At 42.8% G+C, this 12,202-nt stretch overlaps 1 protein-coding gene across 1 annotated transcript; it reads left to right on the forward strand.

The window, feature by feature from the left end:
- The first annotated feature begins 1,297 nt into the window (after positions 1–1,297).
- LOC133165465 (terminal nucleotidyltransferase 5C) lies at positions 1,298–4,974 on the forward strand. The gene is made up of 3 exons (XM_061295145.1): positions 1,298–1,615; positions 1,897–2,190; positions 4,387–4,974. The coding sequence occupies exons 1-3, from the start codon at positions 1,310–1,312 to the stop codon at positions 4,972–4,974; spliced, it is 1,188 nt and encodes a 395-aa protein (XP_061151129.1). The 5' UTR covers positions 1,298–1,309.
- Positions 4,975–12,202: the final 7,228 nt, after the last annotated feature.

Raw genomic sequence — 12,202 nt, forward strand, 5'->3', positions numbered from 1 at the left:
CCAAATATGTAGTTTTATTGTTTTTATGGTCAGTGTCAACATCAAGGTCCATGTTTATCACCTCTATTGGTGTCATTCACCAAACAGAAGGTTTTTGTATTTTGTTTTTACAGTTAGACAATGAAGTATGTGTTTTCTACTCAATGAAATTGGTTATTCATGTTTACTGAAAACTGCAAGATGGTTTACAAGACTTGTAAAGACAGTCTACTGCATTTGTGGTTGTTACAGACTCTGAAGTTTGACAAAGGACTGTCAGAGCGCAACCCATTATTGTTCATTCTTATCCCAGTGTTTGCCTTTCAAGTATTGGCAAATCACAGCAATCAGCCGCATTCAGCTCTCGCAATAACTGACAAGTGTCGGTGAAAGCAAACAGTAGATCATAATAGGCTGCAACATATCACATTTTCACAGTCAAAGTCAGGCACTTGTTCCCAGAAACACTTGACATGTGCACACAAGAATACATCGCGTCTAATGACACGGATGTAGACAAATGTAATTTCAGTTATTTAAAAATGTGGGTGATTTGCCACAACGGACCAACATTGTAAGTGCATTTGTTGAGGTTTGCATTACCAAACAAGGAGCAATCTGATCTCAAACCCTCAACTAATTTGCTCCATTTCCAAAGGGATAACTGGATAGCTTGGTTGTCCTGTAGGAATTATTATTAGTAAAATATGCAAACGTGACTGCTGCGTGCACACAGACATGAAAACAGATGTGTGTCCTTAATTTGTGACGTCGGTGTGATTAATGAAGTCGGCTGGCGGTGACTCATTGGGCTTAACCCTTGCGCTGCTCGTGGAAACAATCAAATGGTAAATACTTCAGCTGTCAGAACCAATGCACATGATTAGATTTTATGTTGGCTAATATTAACATGTATGCTAAGTAGAGATATCAAATAAATGCTTTATTCATATCATGTTTCTGCCTAAGAAGGAATTTTAATAAAGTCCAAGTTTTATTGGATGCCAGCACAGTACATTATGCATTCCAGATTCAATTATGCCAGTGAAGCACTTCTTCTTCATTTGTTGCGATCGGGTTGCAGCAGACAGAGAGGCATATTTATGCAAGGAGAAGCTTTGTGAATGACCACGTGTCAGTTTGTCAACACAGCAGCTACATTGGCGTCGTGGAAAAGCTGTCAGCCAAGCTGTGACTTGCAGACAGCAGACTGGCAGGGAGGCTCTCTCTCACTTTCTCTATCTGTGTGGGAGAGAGAGTGAAACATTTGTCGGTTTAAATATGAATACCCTCTCACCATCGTTATTTTTCCCTCTTTTAAGGCAGCAGCATGTCTGAAGTCAAACCCAGCCAGAGGTTTCACAGCCTGAAGCCTGAGCAAGTGGCAGTTCTCCATCAGGTTTTGTCAGACATTGTTCCCATCCACGGCCGTGGCAACTTTCCAACTCTGGAGCTCCGCCCTCGAGACATCATCATTGCTGTGCGGGCAAGTCTGCGGAAGCAAGGCATCATAGTCAGAGACGTGCGCCTAAATGGCTCCACGGCAAGCCATGTTCTGGTCCAAGACAACAGAATGAGCTTCAAAGACCTGGATATTATTTTTGGGGTGGAGTTGCCCAGTCAAGAGGAGTTCCAGGTAAGTCTCCACATAAAAGAAACAGCCAGTCAAATAACATGTACTATTATTTCCATTTAGCACAGTTACTCTGTCAGACTGTAGTATTGATTCTTTTGCTTTTCATTTTGACAGAAACAATTTAAATCTAAACTAATTCCATCACAATTTATTTCACCAACAAGTGTGAATTGGTTTTAATATTTGTAAGTGAATTACACCCGAAGACAAAGCCTAATATCGCAAGCAATATTGCAGTCATTATTTCTACTCCTTGTCAACGTGTTTCAATGTTACCACAGGTGATCAAAGAGTCAGTGCTTGGTTGCTTGCTGGACTGCCTGCCGGCAGGGGTCAACCGAGAGAGGATCAGCAGTGCAACAATGAAAGAGGCCTACGTCCAGAAGATGGTCAAAGTCTTTAATGAGCAGGACCGCTGGAGCCTCATCTCATTGTCAAACAACAGCGGCAAAAACCTGGAGCTCAAATTTGTTAGTATGCTCAGGAGGCAGTTTGAGTTCAGCGTTGATTCCTTCCAAATCATTTTGGATCGTCTTCTCGAGTCCTACCTGCAGGAGTCGCCGCACAAACATAATGTTACGCTGAAGGACCAAGAGGTCGAGAACAAAGATGCTTCTTCTCTCCTTAATAAGCAGGGTAGTGCTGAAAGAACTGAAGAATTGAAATTCAAAAATGGATCCCTTTCGGAGAAAGGGACTGACAGTACCAACACGGAACAGAAAGATGAGATGCATGGAAGTGAGAATACAATGCACTCAACAAAACACTGTACACAGGGAGCTGATAACAAAGATAAAGCACCCAGAGAGCTGGACGAGCACCAAGAAAACCTTAATGAACCCAAACTAGCTGGGAAGACATCTTCAAGAGCGATCACAGGAGAGAAACCAACCGCAAAGACCAACGAGGACGAGTATAAACTCAAAGACGAGGCGCAGCCCTCAGATTTAACTGAATGCTCAGAGCGCTTGGCACTGATACTTTTAAATCAGAAACAGGAAGTAGTCATTGAGAAAACGGGACCGACAGAGACCGCACAGCAAGAGTCTGTAAAACCGACAGGCAACTGTGACAGCAAAGATTCATTTGCGAACATAAAGAGCTCAAAGAATTTAGATGAGTGTGCAAAAGATGAAACGCGATGTTTGTATAACTCAGATAATGCCGCGTGTTCTCAAGTGAGGGGAGACGACACTTTAGAGAATGAAAACAAAGTCCTCATTGACGTGCTAATGGATGCAGAGATTCGAGGAGATGTCGAAAAAAGTCAGATATCAGCAGAAGAAAATGATGGCTGTTTCTCTTCCATCTCCACCTCACCGCTTTCACATGACAGCACCTTGGAAACACACTGCATACCCGACAGATCGGCAGATACTCAGGACACACTTGCAGCTCCCGGCCTTGACCAAAAAGCATTCAGTTCTCCTTCTTGTAAGGTCTCAGAAAGACGCGCTCATATGGTGGTGCTTAAGCACTCATCTCCTAAACCTCCACGAAGGATGTGTAGGAAGGTTACCTCCGTTCCTTACCCAGTCTTTGAGAGTGACTCGCAAATGGATTCCAGTTTAGAGTCAAACTCTTCCTCAAGCCCTGAACCTGACCTTCATGGAAAGCTTAGACTTGAGCTCAGTCTTGAAACGGCTCCTGGTTCAGACTCCACAAAAGCTACACTCTCAATTAAAACAATCCCTCAGCCTGAAAGTAATCCAAACAGTGACCTTACCCCATCAAATCCGAATTTCCTCTCCACTCCGGATCCCACCCCTGATTCCATTTCTATTCTACCTCTGCATCCAGATTGTTCTCAGTTAATCACAGAGTGTTTGCATGTGACAGATATTCAAAGCCAGGAGGAGAGACTACAACCGGCTGACCAAAGCAAGTCTTGTGCTGAAAAGACAGCTTTGCAACCGACACAAACAGAATCTCCCGTCAGCCCGGACTCACTGGTTTCATGTATTGATACATCTTATCCAAATTCCCAAGAGTCCGCACGTACCTCAGAAGCTGAAACCAATGAGGAAGAGGAAAACTACTTGGATAAGCCGAATGGCAGCAATGAAGAGACCTTACCGCAAGAACAGACCCCTCCCCAATCACCTTCCTCCTCCCACAATATCATCCCCCTCACTTCATGTCTTCCGCCTCCTGCACTCAGTTTCTCGCCTCCCTGCTTCACCCCATCGCCCCCAAGCCTCAGCCCTTCGCCATGCCTGACTCCTCCCTCTCACTGCCTCTCGTCTTCGATGCTGCGCACCGCCAGCTCTGCAACTAGCTACAGCTCTCCGTCCCGAGGCTTCAGCCCTACATCGTCATGCATCAGCTCACCTCCTTACTTCACCCCACCTATGCTCAGCCTCAGCCCTCCCCCTGTCTGCCTAACTCCTCCTTCGCCATGCCTCAGCCCTCCCCTCCACTGCTTCACTCCTCCGGTAGAATCGGAGGATGTCGTGTTTCAGATATCCTCACAGTCAGGGCCTTTGATCGACAAATCGGACAGCGATGAACAGATTGGCGCGCCCTCCGCCCTGCACCAAGTCCCCGCCTTGTTGACTTCGGAGCCTGTCTCCTATCCAATCACACTCCCAAGCGCACCCTCACATGCACTGCTCCACTCTCAGTGCACGGCCCCAAGGGAACCTGCCCCCCCAAACACAGATGAAGTACTGAGCTCAGGGTCTGAAAAGAAAGAGGCCCAGAAAACAACTGCAGACATGTCTGAACAGAGCACAGCTCCCCCGGTGGCAGGCTCTGTCCCTGCAGTCGAGGTTCTGGCCGAGAGCATGTACGGTGACTTTGAGGTTGCCATGGATCACCTGCGCTACCGCTTGATCGCCACGAGAAATCCTGAGGAGATTAGAGGTGGCGGCTTGTTGAAATACAGCAACCTACTGGTCAGGGACTATCGACCGGCCAGTGAAACTCAAATAAAGACACTGGAGCGTTACATGTGCTCACGCTTTTTCATTGATTTCCCTGATGTGCAGGAACAGCAGAGAAAGATCCTCTCTTACTTGAAGAATCACTTCATTGGTGAAGAGAGAAGCAAGTACCAGTACCTAATGACACTTCGCCGCGTGGTTGACGACAGCACGGTGTGCCTGATGGGCCACGAAAGGCGCCAGACTCTCAACATGATCACAGTGCTCGCACTGAAAGTTCTTGGGGAGCAGAACATTATTCCCAACACAGATCAGGTCACATGTTTCTATCAGCCTGCGCCATACCTTGCAGAGCACAACAACCCCTATTTAACGGAACCCAGCTACTGCAGCTATTACATACCCCAAGGCGCGTCAACTCTCCTTTACCAGCCATACCCCTTGCACATGCAAACACAAACGGGACTAGTTTAACTGCAAAGAAAACATGCAAGTCAAGCAAAAGACAGCAAAGAAAAAGCTGCCTGCCGTGACCTAAGACGTGGAGAACCGAAATACAGTATGGCCGCTAACAGACCTTAAATTGAGTGCACAGGGCTGTACATCCATCCATCCATCTATCCATCTATCCATCCATCCATCCATCCATCCATCCATCCATCCATCCATCCTACCAAGCATGTTTTTGGGATATAGGAGGAAACCGGAGTGCCTGGAGAAAACCCACACAGGCATGGGGAGAACATGCAAACTCCACACAGGGAGGGCTGGGAGTGGAATCGAACCCGCAACTTCTGAACTGTGAGGCAGACGTCCTAATCAGTGCGTCACTATGCCGCCCGCTATACTTCCGTTTGTACTCTAAATTTGAAACAAGAATATTAGTAATGGTTTTGGGGGAGGTGTCAAAAAAATCTGAAAATACTGTGCACCCATGAGTCATAACCCTTTGGCATACCTGGGACCAAAGATGAGTTTCTGACCTTTGTGGAAACGAAAATGTACTTCCAGGTCCTTGGAATTCCTATGTGTTCTTCTCCTGTTCTTACTGTGGTGTTCTTACTGCATTTGTTTAGAATGTGGACCTTCCCTGTGAATAGTATTGTGCATGGACTACATGGGACTGTTCTCTCACTGCCAAATACTGTGTGACTATGTATGTTCCCAAGATGGTTTAATGTAACTTTCATTTATTGAAGAGTAAATTTTGATGATGAAGATGGATTCATCAGTTTGTGAAGTGCTATAATCAAATTACGTGCATGTACTACACACATGTTGTAAAATTTATGGGAAGTCTGTTAATGCATGAGCAACCAGATACATATGACACAATGCAAAGGCTTTTAAATGAATAGAAATTGATATATTTTTCCAAGACTTTCCAAAATAATACTCAACGCTCATCCTACTGCTTGTACACAATGCCCTTGTAATAGACTGTACAGCATCTTGGTTACACTATGTTGTGTGTGAATACAATCCATTGTTTTCAGGTTAACCGTGAGAAAATGTGCTGAATTCCTTTTTTTGTGTGGTCTTGTATGTAGTCATGTGACTTACTTGACTATTTATTTTACTCCACGCAGGTTGTCAGCTTCTAAGCATGTGGATGAAGCGGTTGAGGCGATTGACTCTTTCAATGAAACAGCACTCACGAACCACATGATTTAATTCCATAACAATTTGGATCTAATTTAAAGCAAAGCTACAGAACCTATGACCAAAGATGGTTGGGCAGGGAACTCAAGTGCCTCATTAAAAGAAATTAGTCTTTATCTTAATCCACTGGGTTGTTAGTGGGGTGGGTTTGGTCCTGGGTTGTAGTTTTCATGTTTAATTGTTGACTCCTGTCGCTGCTGCCTGTTTTGATGTCTACTTTAATGTACTAATTTGTTGTAATTTATTCATGTACATTTTAATAAATAAAGGGGAACTAAAAAAACCAAGTTGAAATAGAGAGATAATTTTAGATATAGATTAGCGAAACGGGTAAAAGAAAAAAGTCTCTTTGGTTTTTTTGTATACCTGTTTGCCACTGACTTTGTTCCACAACATTGTATAGCTCATATGTCTTTATAAACATGATTTGGTGCTGTAATGATCCACCTAAGCATAACAGTCACATTATGATGGTGCAATAGAAAACAATCGAAAGCTATGAAGCTGTGCCTGAGGCCTCTTACCATAAATCACCTCTTCTTCAGACTTGTACTGCTGACGTACGTCAGCGCAATAGCACAGCTTGTTCAAAAATATGCAAAGAAGGAAGAGGCTATGGTTTATGATCAGGTGCTACACTGTAAAAAGTGAAATCTCAAGTAAAATATACTTTTTTTTAATTCAACCTAAATGTGCTAGTTTCAAGTACTATGAGGCTTAAAACAAACACTTTAAACATTTTAAGATGACTGTCCAACAACAAAAGAACCTAAAGTGTGGTTTCATATGTCAAATTTGCTTATTTTAATTATATTATATTACTTGTTTTAAGTTTCAAAAAATACTAATTTCAAAACTGCTGTAGATATGGGCCTAGTATTATTTTCTTATTTTACAAAATATTATCAAGTAAACCTTTCTTGTTTTGTTGGTAGATAATTTTGCTTATTTTAAGTATTATTGTTCTCAGTTTAACATATTTTTTTCTTAAAATTTCCAGTGGCATTTTTGCAGTGTATTATATACCTAATCAAGGACACTAATACTGCAACAAAGGAAGGCAACTCCCTGCCAGCTAACTCCCTCCTGTGTCAAACCACAAATTGTATTATAGGCACGGGGCGAGAATGCCTTCAGGCGCTCGTGTGTGATCGCAGGTTGGTACTTTCACACGCCATCTATTCATTCTAATGTCGGCTTGCACTAGACTGCATGTCTCTCAGGGAGAGAGAAGACGTGTGTGATCTTTAAGGCTCTGTATCAGCATCTCACAGACCTCTGAGCCACTCTTGTCCACTCAGGGTTTCCATAGAGACAGGGACAGGGTGCAGGAGAGCGTGACGTAGGACAGGGAAGACCCACACAGAAAATGGAGGTGGGAGTTGGGGGGGGTGGATGGGAAAAGAAACAAAAGAAAAAGAGGCTGGTGAAATAAATGGCTCAAGATAATGGACGGGTGGTGAGAAAAGAAAATAGAGTTGAGAAGGTAAGAATAAGACAAGGAGCGTGAGTGCAGATGGGGAGATAAAGCAAGAGGTCGGCGGAACAGAGGAGTTGATGATGAACGCGTGGGAGGCTGTCAGGTCTTCAGTCACAAGGGAGTCACCGTGAAGTGGCTGCCGTGACGGCAGCAATGATGTCAGAGAAGTATAGACACGCGCACACGCAGATGAGCATGTGCACAGACACACTGAGAATGTGCGCATCAATTTTCCTAATGGGCAGCCCACTTGTGTAACATCAACAGGCATTTTCAAAATATTACAGAGACTCCTCATTCGTGTTTGACGGCAGGGCGTGTTACTCACACGTCCAAATCTCTTTAGATCGCATAGTTAAATTTGGCATCATTGGATGAGAGCATGCAAATTTCACAGCGTAAATGTTCATCTCAATTGATTGAAAGTACAAATGCCAGACTATTTATTTCTTTTGATTTCCTTTTATACTGTACTTTCATGTTTGTGTCATTTTTTAAATGTCATTCCACTGTAAAATGAACTTGCTGTTCACAATCAACTCAAATTGTAGTAGCGCAAGGTTTGTGGTTATAGTGCCTGATAAAGGGTTGATTTATCTTTACTATTGACCATTGATAGTATTTTGCCATGTGCAAAAAAAAATGACTGGAGCCTCACCCGGTTTAACCTGCACCACTTTCACCCTCGACCTTTTTTTTTTCACCCTCACCACTAGCCCACTGTGTGCCACCCACACATTAGTCTCCAAGACTGCTATGACTCAATGCTCATTCAGCATGGATAGAAGCAAAGCTAGAAATCTTGAATAGTATAGCAAAGATAATCATTTGACTAATATAGATGGATAAATTAGTTAGGCAAGTGTTTGCTGTTCTGCATATTATTCTTTGTCCATTTTCTTATTCTGGGTTACATTGAAGCAGGTGTCCCATTTAGCTTTTTTAGAGTAACCTAGATTCTTCCTCAGAGTCTCAACATATTCATGTTCTGGTTTCCCACCTTCTCCCGTGTTGTCTTAACGTTAGCTCACTTCATGTTTGAAATTTACCCTTGCAAATCAAAGCAGAATTTGTGAAATAATCCTGACCTCCCCCCACACATTCCCCCAGTCTAAGTAATGAGTTGCATGTTTAACGGCCGATCAATAATAGATAATGCGAACGTTGAAGGGCATCTTGCTGAGATTATATCCCGAGAAATGTCTAGAATGTGAACGTTTAACAGGTGCCAATCATGCCAGGCTCGGCTGTACTTTCCTTATTCCTTTTCAGCATTTATTTATTTTCATTTTCCAATTCAAGGCGTCTTGCACCTGAGCGGCAGGGTGGCACCCAAGTGCTTTCTATTGACCAGCCGCCACTGGCATTGGCATTTAAAAGTACTGCATGTTAAATCCATGTGAGAAAATAACAACTTGCTCACTGTACTCACAATTACAGGGAAACAGAATCTGTGGTTTAAAATATTGACTATGACAAGACTAGCTGTGCAACTCACGTTATTTAGACTTCTCCTCTCTATTCACTTCAGTGCCTGAGAAACTGAGAGCAGGAAACTTAAATGCAAAACTGGTATAAAAGAGTTTGTGTTGCATTCGTGTTGGGTTTCTTTGGTATGATGTTCCAATAGTTTGTGACTTGGAGGACTTCTGTAGTTTGGACCCAAGAGTCATTTTGCATGGGACTCGATGACAAGAGGAATTTCTTTGTGTGTGTGTGTGTGTGTGTGTGTGTGTGTGTGTGTGTGTGTGTGTGTGTGTGTGTGTGTGTGTGTGTGTGTGTGCGTGTGCGTGTGCGTGCGTATAAGTGTGTGTCTGTGTGTGTGTGCGTGCGTGCGTGCGTGCATGCGTATGAGTTTATGCCGACACTGATTGACGTCACAGACTCCCCCACTCATTTCCATCTTGCCTGCTGCACAAAGAAAAGATTCCCATCTGCATCTAGCTTTTCTCCCCCAGAACATTTTTGTACCCTTTTTGTTTGGCTCACCTCCATAATGCTCAGCGCCTGTTTCTCTCATCCTTCCTCTTCCTGCCTTCCTATGTATAGTCACTCACTTTTTTGCTTCTACTGCTTGGCTCAGGATAAACAAGACAGTTAAGCATAAACATTTTAAGCCAATCTGACAAGACCCTCTTTGTAAAGCACATTAAAGACCCCTGACAATAAACAACTGTTCATTTCAAGTATCACAAAGGTTCTGTATGCAAGGACGCTGCCCTCTTTTATATTGTGTGTTTTTCTGGCTCCGTGTGCGCTAATTTGTGATGTTGTTTCCACAGTAGATGTTCATCCACATTCAGTCGTTGGTATCCCTGGTGATGACAGGACATCATTTAAATCGCTTCCTCATGAAAGGTCATCTTCATGTTTTACGCAGAGGAAGGTGTGTGTGCAAACTCACTCACCCACTCTCACCCTCCCCTCCTCCTGTGTGCAAAGCCATGACCAATAATTAAGTGAACCGTGGGGGTGGGGAAGGCCGAAGCTGAAAATGCGTGGGATGACAGAGTAGGACATTTACATGTTTGAATAAAGAATATGAAGGCTATTTTAGTCACCATTCCAAGAGTTAGATAGTACACGGGTATGCAAGGCTTGGTGAGCAAATTGCCAATGTGATTATCCTGAATTTGTGAAAATAACCCCCACAAACAAACCTAAGCAGGTGCAACAGGGCAAACAGTGTGTGTTTGTGTGTGGTCTTCTAGAAAATCCATTAACAAGTCACAATGCTGATCAAAGGAGAACGGTAACAGAGTGATCGATGCATGTGTTGGAACTGTGAAATATCACAAGGGCTTTGCAGACGAAAAAGAAAGGTGCTAAAGAAAAAGCTGTTAGCACCGCGACTCTGTCTGATCAATACACATATTTCCCCCTATTAATAGAGATAATTAAGAATACATGACACAAACAGCCTCTGGCATAAGGATCGCTCAATCAAACTGTCTGGGTGAATATAATGTTAATTAATAGAAACGTATCAGCAAACAGATCTTGCTTTCAGAATCTTTAAAGATTTATGGAGTTCAAGACCCACAGCAGGGGTCATCAAGGTGTGTTGTAGTAGTGCTGCACCTAAAGGCTGGAATGGCGCCCTTGAGGACCTGACTTGGTGACCCCTGGTCTACAGTATATCACAAATCTGCTTCAGGAAATATCAATGATTCTGTAGATAGACAAATAGATAGACACACATAGACAAACAACCATGAATGGACAGGAGATGGCAGAGGGAAGAGACCGATCAGGAAGCAAGATGATGGAAGATGGAATGGTGAATGAAGAATGGAATACAGCAAAGAGTAACAAATAATGAAAGGAACAAAACAATGGGATAGTGACAGTGACTCGAGAGACATTAGGTCAAACAGAATAGTCGATGAACAAAAGGTAGTAGTTGTAAAACTCTTGCAAGAGGGAGCTACATTCGATGAGTGCAACCCGGTAATACTGACTAAACCAATATCTAGAAAAATTGGAGGTGCAAAGTATTATATATTAAGAATATTAAGAAACAATCAAATCCATGGTCAAAAGTTGCAGTGTTCCTTCAGTGAGGGGAGTCATCTCCGGTATTGCGGCGAACGTGTCAGTGGATGATTTCAAGAATAATATAACAATATGGAATGTAAGTGGTCAGGCGCCTTGAGGCAACTAGAGATGGGACATGATGTATCCGTCAGTAATGATCACCTTTCGGGAGGATAAACTCCCAGAGGAAATACATATATGATACACGTGCTACATTGTGAAATTGTATATAGCCTACCAATCCACTGCAATGATGCTTAAAGTGTCAAAGGTTTGGCTACGTGCTGGCAGTATGTGAAGGAAGGCATATGTGGACAATTTGAAGGAGACCATGAATAAGGCAAATCAGAGAAAGTAAAATGCTGTAATTGTGCAGAGCGTATAAATTAATGATAGTGCTAGAGGAAAACAAGCTTGCTTTCAGAAGTGCGAATATTCTTGGGACTACAGCAACAAACTTAAGGATCAGTTATTAGTGATTTAAACTGTTTTATTTGCTGTCTTTTTCCTGTTCCAAATTCCAGTCTGGTGGATGGTGATAATCAACCTTTATATGGATATGGAAGAGTTGGTTAATTTAGTATTTTTGATTCATCCCAGGACCTTGTTTGTCTTTTTTGAGCGTGTGGATCAATAAAATATGTTGAAATTCCTCATGCTCCTTGGTTTTACCTCCATGCTCCCCTGCGCTGAGGTCCATCTTTTGCCACCATCGCCGAGTATGTTTACTCACAAAATTCAAGTTAGGATAGTGGAGCTTTCATAAAGTGCATACATTCAGAAATATGTAATGAAAACATGAAATATGTTACGAGAATGTATCTTGCAGGTATTTAGTCCATATTTATAAAGGCATTTATTTCATGCATCTGGTAAGCTAGTGTGTGGTCCATTTTAGTGTCCCCTAAGTAGCACTGTAGAATAAATGTGATTAGCTCGTCAGTAAGCGCCGTAGAAACCTGAAACGATCCTGAACATTTGAATCAGGCACGTTGAAGTACGAAGGGATATAAAACAGCCGAG

Source organism: Syngnathus typhle, linkage group LG1 (genome assembly GCF_033458585.1).
Source record: "Syngnathus typhle isolate RoL2023-S1 ecotype Sweden linkage group LG1, RoL_Styp_1.0, whole genome shotgun sequence".
Taxonomy (NCBI): domain Eukaryota; kingdom Metazoa; phylum Chordata; class Actinopteri; order Syngnathiformes; family Syngnathidae; genus Syngnathus; species Syngnathus typhle.

Coding starts and splice junctions, on each gene's coding strand:
- LOC133165465 (XM_061295145.1), top strand. CDS start 1,310: ATGTCTGAAGTCAAACCCAGCCAGAGGTTTCACAGCCTGAAGCCTGAG. Junction 1,616..1,896: donor CCAGTCAAGAGGAGTTCCAG/GTAAGTCTCCAC, acceptor ATGTTACCACAG/GTGATCAAAGAGTCAGTGCT. Junction 2,191..4,386: donor AGTCGCCGCACAAACATAAT/GTTACGCTGAAG, acceptor CCTGCAGTCGAG/GTTCTGGCCGAGAGCATGTA.